The 17,397-nt window shown below is 41.7% G+C and overlaps 1 protein-coding gene across 1 annotated transcript in view; it reads right to left on the bottom strand.

Moving 5' to 3' along the window:
* The window catches only part of C2H20orf194 (chromosome 2 C20orf194 homolog), a 441,211-nt gene that overhangs the window by 125,278 nt on the left and 298,536 nt on the right, over nucleotides 1-17,397 (bottom strand). Inside the window, exon 22 of the mRNA XM_030190991.1 lies at nucleotides 16,873-17,019. Within this exon, the coding sequence (XP_030046851.1) occupies nucleotides 16,873-17,019 (147 nt within the window). The remainder of the gene's footprint in view (nucleotides 1-16,872; nucleotides 17,020-17,397) is intronic.

Below are 17,397 nucleotides of genomic sequence, written 5' to 3'. Positions count from 1 at the left end.
CCAGTGTAGTGCTTCGAGTAGTGGGGTAAATCTTTCATATTTCAACTTTTTGAAGATCGGTCTTGCTGCTGTGTTTTGGACAGTTTGTAATGATTTTAAGTATGCTTTCCTTACACTCTACATACACCGTGTTATAGTAATCTAATTGTGATAGTATCGTCATTTGTACCATTATCCAGAATGATTGTTTGGGAAAATAGTCTCTTATCCTTCTTAGTTTCAAAAGTGTTCTGAAGAATTTTGATATTGATTGCTGATTGTGAAATTTTGGTGATCTGTGGGGTTGTGTGGGCTAGATAGAACCACAAATTTGGCTTTGTCTCTGTTTAGTTGAAGTTTGAAAGTTGTTGCCCATTTTTCCATAAGGTCCAGACCTGTTTTGACTTTGTCCAGTATATCTGTGATGCTGTTGTTGAATGGTATGCAGATGGTGACATCGTCTACATATATGAACGGATTGAAACACATACAGGCTTATTTTCGAAAGAGAAGGGCGCCCATCTTTCGACACAAATCGGAAGATGGCCATCCTTCTCCCAGGACTGCCCATCTTTCGACACAAATCGGAAGATGGCCATCCTTCTCCCAGGATTGCCCAAATTGGCATAATCAAAAGCAGATTTTGGGCGTCCTCAACTGCTTTCTGGCGCGGGGACGACCAAAGTTCACAGGGGCGTGTAGGAAGCATAGCGAAGGCGGGACTGGGGCGTGCCTAACACATGGGCGTCCTCGACCGATAATGGAAAAAAGAAGGGCATCCCTGATGAGCACTTGGGCGACTTTACTTGGTCCATTTTTTCTTACGACCAAACCTCAAAAAGGTGCCTGACCTGACCAGATGACCACCGGAGGGAATTGGGGATGACCTCCCCTTACTGCCACAGTGGTCACTAACCCCCTCCCACCCTGAAAAAAAAACTTTAAATTATTTTATTATTATTATTATTTGTTACATTTGTATCCCACATTTTCCCACCTATTTGCAGGCTCAATGTGGCTTACATAATACCATAATGGTGTTTGCCATTTCCGGTAGAGAAACAAATACAAAGTGAAGTTGTGGTCGAATAAGGTTCATGTGTTACAGACACATTGTGGAATCGTAGAGAGGAAGAGTTATGCAGTGTTTGTTGCAAACTTTGGTTTCGTTGTGTTTCAGGGTTTAGGCACTTAGGTTGGGTCGGAAGGGTATGCCTTTTTTTGGAAAATATTTTTTCTAGCCTCTATGCCAGCCTCAAATGTCATACCCAGCTCCATGACAGCAGTATGCAGGTCCCTGGAGCAGTTTTAGTGGGTACTGCAGTGCACTTCAGGCAGGCGGATCCAGACCCATCCCCCCTACCTGTTACACTTGTGGTGGTAAATTTGAGCCCTCCAAAACCCACCACAAACCCACTGTACCCACATGTAGGTGCCCCCTTCATCCCTAAGGGCTATGGTAGTGGTGTACAGTTCTGGGGAGTGGGTTTTGGGGGTGGGTTTGGGGGGGGGGGGCTCAGCACACAAAGTAAGGGAGCTATGCACCTGGGAGCTTTTTCTGAAGTCCACTGCAGTGCCCCCTAGGGTGCCCAGTTGGTGTCCTGGCATGTGAGGGGAACCAGTTCACTACGAATGCTGGCTCCTCCCATGACCAAATGGCTTGGATTTGGTCATTTCTGAGATGGGCTTCCTCAGTTTCCATTATCGCTAAAAATCGGGGACGACCATCTCTAAGGTCGACCTAAATGTTGAGATCTGGGCATCCCCAACCGTATTATCGAAACTAAAGATGGCCGCCCTTCTTGTTTCAATAATACGGGTTTCCCCGCCCCTTCGTGGGGATGTCCTGTGAGGACGTCCTCAGGAAAACTTGGGCGCCCCGTTCGATTATTCCCCTCATAGCCTCCTATTTTTTTTCATAGTGGTGCCATCATTGCATTGAACAGTATTGGTGATATTGGAGATCCCTGTGGTACTCCACATTCAGGGGTCCAGGAAGCTGATGTCTGGTTTGCCCTCTTTATGTCACGACTGTGGTCGTGACCCCTCTTTCACTCACTTTATTTCCCGATGGTCAGCTTCTGAGCTGGCTCCTGCCTGTTTTTTCACCTTACATTGTTGTTTCTTTCCTGTAGTGTTTCCACTTCCTGTGTATTTAAAGCCTCACTTTGGTGTTCAGTGTGTTTCCTGCCTCTGTCCTGTAGTTGTGACATCATTAGTGAGGGCCTTTATAAGGAAGTGGTAGACTTTCATTCAGGGCCTTTGCAATGCCAAAGGTCTCCAGGTTAGTCCGTGTGCAGTGAAGCACTTCTGCCTTGTTCATAGTCTGTGTGCCCGTGGGCACTTCTGTCTTGATTTCTTGTTTAGGTTACCCATGTGCACTTCTGCTTCTGTTCTTCTCTGTTTGTTTGTGTGCTAGGTTCAGCCTTAGTTCTGTTTGTCTGTGTGGGTCAGCTTTGTGTTCTGCCGGGTCAGCTTTGCTTGCTCTAGTCCCCTCTATCTACAGCTTCAGCTCCAGTCCTGTCTGTTCCAGCATTGCCTGTCTACAGGTTCAGCTCCAGTCCTGTCTGTTCCAGCACTGCCCGTCTACAGCTTCAGCTCCAGTCTTGTCTGTTCCAGCCCTGCCTGCCTACAGCTTCAGCTCCAGTCCTGTTGTTCCAGTCCTGTCTGTTCCAGCATTGCCTGCCTAAAGCTTCAGCTCCAGTCCTGTTGTTCCAGTCCTGTCTGTTCCAGCATTGCCTGCCTAAAGCTTCAGCTCCAGTCCTGTTGTTCCAGTCCTGTCTGTTCTAGCACTGCCTGCCTACAGCTTCATTCTTGCTTGTTAGTCCAGTCCTGGTTGTGGGGTTTTGCCTCCTGCTGCCACTCGACGACAGTAGGCCAAGGGCTCACGTTGTTCCAGAGTCTGTCACTGTTTGTTTAGAGCCTGAGACCATGCCACTTTACAATGTAGGATCTGGTTTGTAGGAATCCTCTGAACCATGCTGCCACTGCACTGCATATTCCCATGTTGTTGAGTAGGGTTATCAAATGTGCTTGACATGTTGAATTTTAGCAGTAGTATATTCTATCCTTGGCATATTAGGCTTCTGAACTTTGTTATCAGGGTGGTTATGACCGTCTCGGTGCTGTGCTGTGGTCTGAAACCTGATTGGGAATTGTGAATGACTGAGAATTGTATCAAGTATTCCATTAGTTGCTGTGCTACTAGACCCTCCATTGTTTTAGTCAGTTATGGTATTGAAACCATCGGTCTATAGTTTGTGATGTCACTGACCTTGCTGGTTGGGTTTTTAGGGATTGGGGTGAGTATGTTACCTTTGTCTGTTGGGAATTGTCCTTTTGAAAACATGTATATGATGTGTTTGGTGAAGCATTCGCTGAACCATTCCAGTGCATCTTTCATCATACAGTTAGGGCAATTGTCCAGAATGCAGTGTGCGTTATTTTGTGATTTAAAGGAGGACCATATTCTGTCTGCTGAGGTGTGGGCATCATTTGTTTCGCAGTCTTGTAAAAAGTCTAGTATGGATGTTTGTGGTTTCTCTAGGTCTGATCTTGCCTTTGCTATTTTGTGTTCAAAATATTGCGCGAGCTCATCTGCTGTAGGTGGTGTTTCAGTTGATTACAGCACATCTTGGGTTTTCAGTAGGTTGTTCATTAGTTTGAATATTTTTTTCGTGTTGGTCTGTTCTGTGTTGACAAATGTGTTGTAATACTTTGCTTTAGGTTTCTTTATGTTGTGTATGTTCTTATGGCTTTTCTCCATATGGTTTTGTTTGTGTCAGTCTTGTTTAAGTCCCATGTTCTTTAGAGTTTCCCACATAGTTTTTTCATGTGTAATAAATCATCATTAAACCAGGGTCATGGTTGCTTTTTATTTGTTGCTTTTGTTTTAAGTGGTGCTATTTTGTTTAGTATATTTTTGCTTGTTTCATCCCAGTTTCTCATGAAGTGGACATTCTTGGATGGTGTGTTGCTATGTTCATTCATTGCTGTTGTCCAGAAGGTTTGATTGTCCACTTTCCTCTAGTTGTGTATGTGTGTGGTGTTCATAATTCTCTGTTCTTGCCATTTTCTTTTCATTGTAGTGTGAAAGTGAGCTTGCTGTGGTCTGTCCATGGTACCTCATCCCATTTGTAGTTTTCTAATATGCGATTGTTTCCTGAGAATCTGTGCACTAGTTTGTCTAACATGTGGCCTTTTGTGTGGGTTGGGGTACCTTGTGTTGTTTTACAGTTCCATTGGTTTATGAAGTTCATTAGGGTTCTGGTGTTGGTATCATTTTGTTTTTCAAGGTGCAGATTGATGTTTCCTAGTAGTAGGATATTTGGTTAGTATGTGCATATGTTTGATACAAAGTCCATGAAGTCTTCTTGAGTGTTTGACCAGCTTCCTGGGGGGGGAGGGGGGGGGCGATGGCGATAAAACAGTATGACACATAGTTGATCAGTTAGTGTTGTGTCAGTGATTTTGCATGCCAGACTTTCAATTGCTGAGGATATGTGTTTAGCGACAGGTTCTGTTTTAAAGCATGATATGTATATTATTGCAACTCCACCCCTCTTCTTTTTAGCTCTGTTGATGTGTACTGTTTTGTATCCCGAGAGACAGAGGTCATTTAGTGCTGGGTCATCTTCGAGGGGTTGTTCCATTTCTATCCATTCTCTGAGTAGTGCTGTCTTGTTTACTACCAATCTTGCATTTATATATCCTGTGGGTACTGGGATGTATCTATCATATTTGATGTTGGTGTGTTTGACCGTTTGTAGTTGTCCGTGTGGTCTGCCAGTTTTGGGATTGTGGTTTTGTTGGTTACTGTTCAGGCTTGGTTTGGTGTTGTTGGCTATTGGTTTGGTCTGTTTTGTTGTAGTGGTTGTGATTAAGCTCTTCCGGTTGTTGTGAGCGCCGCCTGTCAGTGATGAGTATGGGGATTTTGTTCCATTCTTTAGGTGAAGCAGCTGGCATCTTCATAATCCATATTGCTATTATGTAGTTAAAAAAAACATATCCTTAGATTTGCCATTATGATGGGTGCTTAGGTTCGGGGGGGGGGGGGGGGGGGGTCCTTCTGTTCCTGTTTTCAATGTTTGCATCTCCCAGTCAGGTTTGACTTTGTCTGTTTTTTTTTTTTTTTAAAGAATGTGTGTGTGTGTGCATGTGTGGGATTCAGGTGTGTGTGTGTGTATATAGGATTCAGGGGTGTTTGTGTGTGTGTGTGTGTGTGTATATAGGATTCAGGGGTGTGTGTGTGTGTGAGAGAGAGAGATTAGGAGGGCCTCATTTAACTACCTTTGTTGCTGATAATGCTCTTCAGTTTCCCGTTGGAGGCAGGCGACGCTGGGTGAGTGTGAGTAATCAGAACTGATTTTGGGTGTCTCGTGCTGGGCTCCGATCTGGGGGATCGTGTCCAGGTGTTGATTCTGTGGGGTTGTTAACAGGGAGGGAATAACAGATTCCAAGCTACTATGTACTATTCCATGTCATAATGTATGGTATCAACCATTATCATATACATCTGAAAATAGAAATGTTTTTAATAGTACTTCAAATTGTGAGAGAGAAGATTCCAAGGAAAGGTGCAAAGGAAGCATATTCCAGAAAGAAGGTCCATTAACACTGAAAGGCAAATTTGTCAGTACATTGGTACAATGAGACGATGATGCTGTGATGAACGGAGGGATCAGGCTGGTACATATGGTATTAAATAACAAGAAGTGTAGAATCGTCCAAAGTGATGCTTTATATGCCAGTAGTAGCACTTTATACGCGATACAATGTGAATGTGGAAGCCAGTGTCCAGATCAAAGCAATAGTGTAACATGAATAGTTTTGCAAGAATTAGTAAGTAGATGTACTGCTGAATTCTGAATTAATTGTAGTTTCAAGTTTATTAGGGATTTTCTATCCTACCTATCAAAACATGTCTCAGCAGCTCACAGTCTGAGCAGAAAAATCAAGGGGAAATCAAAGATACACACGATATACAGAACATATGGATACAAAAGGAGCTGGGGAAGAACAACATACCCGAGAGACACAGAGAGAGAGAGACAAGAGAGGACAAAAAACACTGGGAAGGGTAATACAGGGGACTCATGCAACTTATCCAGCTAGTGCCCAAATACCTCTAGAAAGAAATGAGTCTTTAAGCCTGTTTTGAACTGTGAAAAGGAAGGTGATGCTTTCAGGTTCTCATGTAGAGAATTCCACAATTGGGGTGGGGGGGGGGGGGGGGGGGAAGCTTCCATAGAAAAAAGAAAGTGGCGTGCGGAGGCTGATGAGAAGTCTTTGAGCAATGGGACAACTAGAAGGTCTTCTTTAGAGGATCGCAGGAGGGTTTGTAAGAGAAAGAAGGCTACTGGCTTGCAAGAATTTTGAAAACTAAAAGGAGTACTTGATCTTGACAACTAGAACCATAAAGAAGAGAATTGCAGTAGTCCAGATGTGAAATAACTAGAGAGTGGATAAGAATTCTAAGTGCAGAGGTTATAAATAGATTTTGTACTGGGTATATTAACCTAAGTTTGAAAAACAGATTTCAATAGTAGTAGTTATTTGAGAGTAAAAAGACATTGTATTGTCAAAAGTGACACCTAAAATTGTAATAGTTTGTAATAATGGAATGTGTGTTCCTGACATAATGATAGGGGTGGATAAAGATGAAATTGCAGAGCAGACTAACAGCAAGATCATGCATTTGTAAGAATTAAGTTTAAGCCTATTAAACAGTAGCCAGTCTGCAATTTGTGTAAGTTTATGGTTCAAGATATAAATATCTATGGGATCATAAGGTAAAAGCAGAATGAGAGTAACTTGCATCCTGGAGATAAATGCGTGGCTGCATGGATGGTGCCAACGAGAGTGCTTTGGTTTCCTAGACCATGGGATGATTTTCCAAGAGCTACTGAACGGTGATGGTATCCATCTATCAAGGAAGGGACAGAGTGTCTTCAGCAACAGACTGGCTAAAGTACTAAAGAGGGCTTTAAACTAAAATTGATGGGGATGAGTAAAAAAGGCCACAAAGCCATAAATAACCCTGAGGAAGGTAGGATATCGAATGCCCCTACAGAAGAGGAAAAAAAGAGTAACATCTGGAGAGCCTTATACAAAGCTCTCCAGATGTTTGTTTCTCATACTACGGGCATTGGTATACAAGGCTACCAATGCCCGTAGTTTGAGAAACAAACTTCTAGATCTAGAGACTACAATGATGGAAGCAGATTAGGATTTAGTGGCGGTCACAGAGACGTGGTTCATGGAAAACCATGACTAGGACAATGCTACACCTTGCTATAATCTATTCAGGAAGGACACAGTAGGAAAAAAGGGTGGAGGTATGGCATTATATGCTAAGAATGATATTAAAGTGAAGGAACTGCAGGGCATGTGGACTATGGAAGAAGCGCTGTGGGTTAAACTGGAAAGAGGGAAAGGAAAATGTATCTATATGGGAGTAATATATAGGTCACCCTCACAGTTGGAGAAATGGACAGGGACTTAATTGAAGACATCCACAAGATAGCTAGGAAAAGGGGAAGTACTACTGATAGGTGATTTCAATATGCCAGATGTTGATTGGGATGTCCCTGCTGTTGAGACATCTAGAAGCAAAGAGATCTTGATTTCCTACAGGAAGAATTATTTCAGCAGTGGATAACGGAACCAACACGGGATGGAGCTATTCTGGACCTAGTGCTTACAAATGGAGAGAATGTTTCTGACGTCAAGGTGGGAGACCATTTGGCATCTAGTGATCATCGAATGGTGTGGTTCAATATTAAAACAGAGGAGAGGGCTCATTCGAGATTGAAGGTCCTGGATTTCAAAAGAACTAACTTTGCTGAGATGGGGGAATTTCTCAAGGAACAGTTAGTAGGATGGGAACAGCAATGGACAAGACTGAAGGAGATATTAAAGGCAACTAACCTTTATGTTAGAAAATTACATAAAAGTATGAGGAAAAGAAGGTCACTCTGGTACTCAAACGTAGTAGCTAAAAAGATAAGGGATAGGAGGTTAGCCTTCACATGTTATAAGATGACTCAGAAAGAAGAAGGCAGGCGAGAATACCTGGATAAGCGAAGAGAAGCTGGAAAAGCTGTCAGAAAAGCAAAGATAGCTAATACGGTAAAATTGGGGGATAAGACCTTTTTCAGGTATGTGACAGAAGGATACACCATAATAGCATTGTGAAGCTCAAAGCTGAGGGAGAGAAATATGTAGAAGATAAGGATAAAAATGAACTGCTTAAAATTATTTCTGCTCTGTGTTCACGGATGAAAGGCTGGGGGTAGGACTGCAGAAAACAAATCTAAAGGGGATGGATGTATAGTACACCAAGACCCGTTTACAGAGGACTGTGTTTGTGAGGAGCTAGCTAAACTAAAATTAGACAGATCAATGGGGCCTGATGGAATACACCCGACAGTGCTCAAGGAACTCGAAGAGGTTCTGGCGGCTCCGCTGAATGACCTCTTCAATGCTTCCTTAGAGACTTAAGTGGTCCCAGACTGGAGAAGGGCGAATGTGATTCCTATGCACAAGAGTGTAAGTAAGGAGGAGGTTGTGAATTACAGACCTGTCAGTCTGACCTCGGTTGTGAGTAAGCTAATGGAAATGCTACTGAAGTGGAGGACTGTGAGATTTTTCCAACTGAATGGAATTGTAGGCCTTGAGGCAGCATGGCTTCACTAGTGGCAGGTCATGTCAGACGAATCTGACTGACTTCTTCGACTGGGTGACCAAACAGTTGGACGTGGGAGGGGCGTTAGATGTGGTATACTTAGATTTCAGCAAAGCCTTTGACAAGGTTCCGCACAGGCGACTGATAAATAAATTGAGCATCTTCGGTATGGGACCTAGAGTAACTGATTGGGTTAAAAATTGGTTGAATAGAAGGAGACAGAGGGTAGTGGTAAATGGAGCTTGCTCTGAAGAAAGGGATATTGTCAGTGGAGTGCCACAGGGATTGGTCCTTGGGCCGGCTCTTTTTAACGTCTTTGTGAGTGATATTGCAGAAGAGCTTGCCTGGTGAGGTTTTTTTTTCTCTTTGCGGATGATACCAAACTCTGCAACAGGGTGGACACCCAGGAGGGTGTGAATAACACGAGGAAGGAACTAGCGAAGTTGGAGGAATGGACCGATATTTGGCAACTAAGATTTAATGCTAAAAAATGCAGGGTCATGCACTTGGGTCACAAGAATCTGAGGGAACGGTACAATATAGGGGGTGAAGTGCTTCAGTGTACGAAGGAAGAGTGGGACTTGGGGCTGATTGTGTCTGATGACCTTAAAGCGTCCAAACAGGTAGAAAAAGCGATGGTCAAAGCCAGAAGGATGCTTGGGTGCATAAAGAGAGGGATGACCAGCAGGAAAAGGAGGTGATAGTGCCCTTGTATAAGTCGATGGTGAGGCCCCATTTAGACTACTGTGTGCAGTTCTGGAGACCACACCTATGGAAGGATATAGACAGGAAGGAGTTGGTCCAGAGGGCGGCTACAAAATTAGTAAGAGGTCTTGAACACAAAAAATATAAGGACAGTCGTAGGAACCTCCTCAACATATATACACTGGAAGAGAGGAGGGAGGGAGGAAGATTTGGGTGGGATACCAGTGTCGGAAATGATATTTCAAGCGGACGAGTTGGAGAAACTTACTGACTTTACGGTAAACCTGAAGGACATAATGGGGCAGTTCAGCAAACTGAAGAGTAGCAAATCTCCTGGACCGGACGGTATTCATCCTAGAGTACTGATAGAACTGAAAAATGAGCTTGCGGAGCTACTGTTAGTGATATGCAATTTATCCTTAAAATCGAGCGTGGTACCGGAAGATTGGAGGGTGGCCAATGTAACGCCCATTTTTTTTAAAAGGTTCCAGGGGAGATCCGGGAAATTATAGCCCGGTGAGTCTGACGTCGGTGCCGGGGAAAATGGTAGAGGCTATTATTAAAAACAAAATTACAGAGCACATCCAAGGACATGGATTACTGAGACCGAGTCAGCACAAATTTTGTGTGGGGAAATCTTGCCTGACCAATTTACTTCAATTCTTTGAAGGAGTAAACAAACATGTGGACAAAGGGGAGCCGGTTGATATCATGTATCTGGATTTTCAAAAGGCGTTTGACAAGGTACCTCATGAAAGGCTACAGAGAAAATTGGAGGATCATGGGATAGGAGGACATGTCCTATTCTAGATTAAAAACTGGTTAAAGGGTAGGAAACAGAGAGTGGGGTTAAATGGGTAGTATTCACAATGGAGAAGGGTAGTTAGAGGGGTTCCTCATGGGTCTGTGCTGGGACCGCTGCTTTTTAATATATTTATAAATGATTTAGAGATGGGAATAATTAGCAAGGTAATTGTGGAGGAGTGGCCTAGTGGTTAGGGTGGTGGATTTCGGTCCTGGGGAACTGAGTTCGATTCCCACTTCAGGCACAGGCAGCTCCTTGTGACTCTGGGCAAGTCACTTAACCCGCCATTGCCCCAGGTACAAATAAGTACCTGTATACAATATGTAAGCCGCATTGAGCCTGCCATGAGTGGGAAAGCGTGGGGTACAAGTGTAACAAAAATAAAAATAAAATAAATAAATTTGCTGCTGACACAAAGTTATTCAAAGTCGTTAACTCACGACAGGATTGTGAAAAATTACAGAAGGACCTTACAAGACTGGGAGACTGGGAGGCTAAATGGCAGATGACGTTTAATGTGAGCAAGTGCAAGGTGATGCATGTGGGAAAAAAGAACCTGAATTATAGCTATGTCATGCAAGGTTCCACGATAGGAGTTACGGACCAAGAAAGGGATCTGGGAGTCGTCATCGATAATACACTGAAACCTTCTGCTCAGTGTGCTGCTGTGGCTAAGAAAGCGAATAGAATATTGGGTATTTTTAGGAAAGGTATGGAAAGCAGGTGTGAGGATGTTATAATGCCATTATATCGCTCCATGGTGCGACCGCACCTTGAGTATTGTGTTCAATTCTGGTTGCTGCATCTCAAGAAAGATATAGTAGACTTGGAAAAGGTGCAGCGAAGGGCGACTAAAATGATAGCGGGGATGGGACGACTTCCCTATGAAGAAAGACTAAGGAGGCTAGGGCTTTTCAACTTGGAGAACAGACGGCTGAGGGGAGACATGATAGAGGTATATAAAATAATGAGTGGAGTGGAACAGGTGGATGTGAAGCGTCTGTTCGCGCTTTCCAAAAATACTAGGACTAGGGAGCATGCGATGAAACTACAGTGTAGTAAATTTAAAACAAATTGGAGAAAAGTTTTCTTCACCCAATGCATAATTAAACTCTGGAATTCATTGCTGGAGAACGTGGTGAAGGCGGTTAGCTTAGCAGAGTTTTAAAAGGGGTTAGACGGTTTCCTAAGGAAAAAGTTCATAAACCGCTACTAAATGGACTTGGGAAAAATCCACAATTCCAGAAATAACATGTATAGAATGTTTGTACATTTGGGAAGCTTGCCAGGTGCCCATGGCCTGGATTGGCCGCTGTCGTGGACAGGATTCTGGGCTCGATGGACACTTGGTCTTTTCCCAGTGTGGCATTACTTATGTACTTATGAGATATGACAGAGACGTTTACGTATCTCAAGGGCATTAACTTAATGTGAGCCTTTTTCAAATGAAGGAAAACTCTGGAAGGAGGGGGCATACGATGAAGTTAAGAGGGAACAGGCTTAGGAGTAATCTAAGAAAGTACTATTCCACAGAAAGGGTGGTGGAGGCATGGAATGGCCTCCCGGTGGAGGTTGTGGAGTCGAGGACTGTGTCAGAGTTTAAGAAGGCATGAGATAAGCACATGTGATCGCTTAGGAAGAGTTAGGGGTTTCAGAGGATGGGCAGACTGGATGGGCCATATGGCCTTTATCTGCCGTCATGTTTCTAAATTTCTATCATCATTTATAAGGGTGGCAAGAATCTGAATATCATCTAGATATAAGTAAACAGTAAGGCTGAGAGATTGAATTAATGTTAGAAAAGGAGATAGAAAAATGTTAAACAATGTAGGTGCCTGTGGAATTCCACAAGGTACAAGGAATTTGATCGAGTGTCCTGCCACATCACGGTATAGGTAAACCAAGTGAGGACTGTGTCAAGTTATACCTATAAAATAGTGTCTTAAGAGGAAAAGATCATGACCAAAAGTCAAATGTTGTGGAGAAGTCTAGTGATATAATGAGGCAAAGTTTTAATCTTGATCCATATTTTGAAGTATAGTTGTGGATATGCCAAGAAGGGTAGTTTCGGGTACTATGATATTTCCGGAATCCAGTCTGGTTTGGATGTGATACATTTGTTTTCTCAAGGTAACTTTCTAATTGGAGATGAATGAGTTTTTCAGCTAATTTACATATATACAGGAGATTAGCAACTGGTCGAAAATTGGAAAATAAATCAGAAACCAAGCTTTATACCCTTTATTCTTGGTAAGATGTATGCTAATTTCCAAGTAGATGGAAAACTTTCATTCTTGAATGAGTGAACTAGCATCAAATAGAAAAAGGCATAGTATCATGTGGAGCTGTAGTTGGTTTCAGACTATGTAATGTCTGAAAAAGACAAAGGAGAGAAGGAACATTAAATGAAGATACTGAACTGCAAAGAGAGGAGTGCTGAATATCTTGCAGCATCATTACAGAAGAAGGGACAGATTGTAGTGGATTATTACATAAATTTGATCGTAAATTGGTAATCTTTGAAGAAAAATAGGTTGAGAAATCATTACCTGTGAGATAGCAGCTAGCAATCGAGGATTTGGATGAATCTAGCATCAAGGACTTTAGAATTGTATATATTTTGCACAATGAGTAACAAATTACATTCAGGGCTAGATTCTATATATGGCACCTGAAAAATCTGCACAGAAAAAAATTACGCCTAAAATTACACCTAGGCGTATTCTCTAAAGTACGCCTAAAGTTTATAGAATAGTCTTAAAGTTCCACGTGGTATACAGAATATGCCGAGTGGCTTGCCATGACACCAAACTTGGCCACGTCCATTTAGGTCATGTTTTACTTGGTGTAAATCCTGAAGCCTAAATTAGGTGCAGAATGGGTTTATTCTATAATAATGCACATAGATTTTGGAAACACCCATGCCCCACCCATGGCCACTCCCCCTTTTCAACTATGCAACTCAGAATTTAGACACACCACATTATAGAATACACTTAGCAAGTTGTGCATGTTAATCTCAATGCCAATTAGTGTTGATAATTGCATGTTAACATCCAATACAGCACCAATTAGCTAGTTAACCAATTAAGTTATGCACATTGTTATAGAATACGCTTCAGTTTCCGTGCAGAATTTCAGGTATCTTGAAAGCAATTTTATAAGAAAAGGCTATGGGAATAAGTTTTATGGGATCGGTGTTTCTTCCAGTGTCTCTCTATTTGCCTATCATTTGAGAAGCTGAAGATGATTACTATACCAGGGATCTCTTTTGCATAGCCTAGATGAGCTATTTAAATGATGAAGAAGTGATAATGTGTCAAAAACAGTTTAAAGCTCATGATCCCACAATTTAGTTTGTATATGAAGTGGAAAGTTATAAGTGGAAGGTTTGTTTGAAATGAATTCTGGGTTTTCTCTCTTCAGTTGAACTTTGTGAGCCAGCTGATAAACTGTTTCTGGATTTGGCATTCAATGAAGTGTCTTATATGGCTGATATTCAAAATGATTTAACCAGTCAGAAATAGCCACCAACCGATTAAAATGCTTGTTCGCGACTATCTGGTCATTTTCAGTACCACTTAAGAAAATGACCAGTTAGCACTGGATACAAAAGTGGCTAATTTGTGGGCATTCCAGGTGCAAAGTCGAGTTAAGAGCCAACATTCAGCCCCTCACCATATAAGTAAACCGCTTAACTGGGCCACATAAATAGCAGTTCTATCTTTAAGTGGTTTGGCTTATGCAGTCAAGGGCTGAATATTGACTTACTACTACTACTACTACTATTTAGCATTTCTACAGCGCTACAAAGTGTACGCAGCGCTGTACAAACATAGAAGACAGTCCCTGCTCAAAGAGCTTACAATCTAACCGACTATGTGTTAGCTGGCTCAAAAAAAAAAAAAAACAACCCTGACATTGAATGCCAAAGCCCAGACAAGGCCTGGCATTGAATATCCTGGAATAATGCTGGTGGAAGGCAGCAAAACACTCATCACCATAAGCTAAATATTGGGGTGGGAAGGGGGAGAGAAAGAATATAGCTAAATGGTCAATTTCTCAACAGAGAAAGGGAAATATTGGAGTGTTCCAGGGATCTGTATTGGACCAATGCTTTTTAACATACATATAAATTATCTGGAAAAAGCAACAAGTGAGGAGATCAAATTTTCAGATGAAACAATTGTTCAAAGCTGTCACATCACAAGTGAATTGTGAGGACTTGCAGAAAGCTCTTGAAAGCCCAGGAAACTGGCTACCCAGAGGGCAGATGAAATTCAATATAGACAAGTATAAAGTGATATACATAGAAAAGAATAAGCCAAAAAACAGAACAGATACCAGAAGGAGATCACACAACAAATATTTATTTAAACGTAATCCGATGTATAAAAAGCGAGATTGCTGCTATTCTTGTAATGGGTTTAGAAGTGAATATATTACTCAAAAAGAATATGATTTTCTGAGGACCCAATACTCTCATATTCCTGTCTTGTATATTCTACCAAAGATCTAGAAACCCTCCAGATAGGCCAATCATTTCAGGGATCAGCTCTATATTTGAACTTATTTCTATTCTAACAGATACATTTTTAAGACCACTGATCCCATCTATGTCATCATATATTAGAGACTCCACTGATATGATCAATTGTTTTGAAACAGTCCTTCCTGATGATGTTTTATTAGGCACTCTAGATGTGGAGTCTCTTTACACAAATATCCTGCAAGAAGACGCCTTGGAAGTAGTTCACAATCTACTTGCTAGGAGTAATCATCCCAGTTGTATGCCAATTGAATTTTTGATATCTCTTGCAGAAATTATTTTGAAAAAGAACTATTTTTGTTTTGATGTAAAGTTTTACCAATAGACAACAGGTACAGCTATGGGCAGTACCATGGTACCATCTGTCACTAACTTTTATATGGCTGATTTTGAAAAGACATTTTTAACCATACATCAGTATAATGAAAGCTAGTAACCTGGAAGAGATATATTGCTGATGCTTTTATTATTTGGAATGGTACACAAGATACATTGTTAGCTTTTTATGAATGGATTAACTGTTTGAATACAAATTTGAAGTTTCAGTTGAATTACAGCAAAGAAAGGATAGCTTGCTGGTTAGTAGGACACTGCCACTAGTACCCATTGCTTGCAGCATGGGAAAGTAAAAAGGAGCCTCCAGAACATACCTTCCAGCTCCAGTAGCTCTGCAGCATCTGATTCAGACTATGCTGCTGGCAGTTATCTCGCATCATTCAAGAACCACGTAGCCTGCTTTGGGTGGAGTGCCGAGTGATTGGGTATCACTTAGTGGGTTCTGATGCACTGTTTTACAGATAGCATGTTCCGGATGCAGGTTACTGCCTAGTTCATGCTGCTACCCCTGTGTTGAATTCATATTTTACCCTTATTTTAACCACTTGATTTGAACCCCTCCCCCCCTTTGTACCATGAACTAAATATTTGTAATTTTTTTCCCCTTACATTTGAATTTCTGATCTATTTCAAGATATGGAATGATATACATATGTTATGTAAGCCGCAGTGAACCTAAGCTTTCTTGGGAAAATGCAGGGTAGAAATGTCATAATAAATAAAAATAAATAAAATATATGCTTGATATACTGGTAAATGCACAAATATTAAAAAAGAAAGAAAGAAAAAAGGATAGCCTGCTTAGATAGCAGGATAATCAGAGAACGGCAAATGGATTACCAATATTTTCAGAAAACCAACAGACATAAATACATTTTTACAACATGATTGTTGTCATAGTTGAGCCCTGAAAAAAACTGAGCAGTTTTACATAAAGGAGCGTGTACAGGAGGACGTCAGCAAGAAGAAAGAGCAGGACAGCGAACGCAGCTGCGCCGGAGACCGGCACTGAAGGCGGCTTCGGCTGGCGGGGGTTGGGGACCCCCACCAGCCAAACCAGGGGCCCGGACAAAATTTGTGGGAGCCAGACTCCAATGGCCCCACCTAACTACACCCCTGAGCTCAATGATGCAAGACTTCACCCTCAGGAGCCATAATCAAGAAAACATAAGCGTCATTGTAGACAATATACAAATTGCTACAATGTGTGGAGGCAGTCAAAGAAACAAAAATATGCCTTGATTGCTTCATGGTGGGACTGCATTGTGCACAATTCTGGTAGCTGCATCTTAAAATAGACAGGGGAATTAGAAAAGGTATGGAGAAGTGTGACCAAAATGGTAAAGGAGATTGAATAACTCCCCTGTGATGAAAGGTCAGCTTGGAGAAGAAACGGCTTAGGAGATCATTAATGGAGTAAAACAGGTAAATGTGAATCAGTTAAAAGTACAAAGACAAGGGAACATACTATGAAGTTAATTAGTAGCACATCTAAAATAGCGAAAATATTATTTTGCTTAACGCACAGTTAAGTTCTGGAATTTAGCCACTGCATATCCTTGGAGGTAAAGCAGCATGAAACCTACCAACTTTGGAGGATCTAGCCAGGTTCCTGTGACTTGGATTGATCACTTTTGTAAAAAGGATACTGGGCTTGATGGACCTTAAGTCTAAACCAGTAAGGCAGTTTTTATGTTATGAAGTTGGTACAAGTCAAATAGTGAAGAGTTTTAAAAGTCAATCTTTCAGTTATACAATTTTTGATAGCAAAATACATTACAAAGTGTGTTGAGAAAAGTAAAGTTAGCTTACCTGTGAGTAAAATGCTCTGTAACTTCTTGATTTTGGAAGAAGTGCAATCATTAGCAGGTTGCTTGGGGTATGAAACTGAATTGGTAGATGGACACGTAAGGAGCTTTTGAAATCTATGAAAAGTGCAGCAACAGTACTAGGAGAATCCTATCAAAAGGAGAACAAACAATCTTTAAACTGAGAGCATAGTACTTCAATTAAACAAACAATCTAGCTTACCATTTTCATGTTCAGAAGTATTTTACCCTGTGTTTCTTGGCTACAATACACTGGGTGTGCATACAGACCTAATCAGGTGTGCAATGGAAGGAAGCCACCTTTGCCTGTCTCAGACCAGCACAAGGGCACTGCTAACAGCAACTTTCAGAAACACCAGCAATGGCTCTTAACTTGAAGGCGTTTTTTTCTAAGCACATGAGTAGTCAGCTATGCTTCTCTCCTTTCTAGATTTAGCATAAGCCCCCAAGTGTGGAAATAAACAGGCAGCATGTAAAACACAGATAGCCACACCCTGCTTTGTGTAGC

Source organism: Microcaecilia unicolor, chromosome 2 (genome assembly GCF_901765095.1).
Source record: "Microcaecilia unicolor chromosome 2, aMicUni1.1, whole genome shotgun sequence".
Taxonomy (NCBI): domain Eukaryota; kingdom Metazoa; phylum Chordata; class Amphibia; order Gymnophiona; family Siphonopidae; genus Microcaecilia; species Microcaecilia unicolor.
This window is presented reverse-complemented; position numbering and strand designations above follow the sequence as displayed.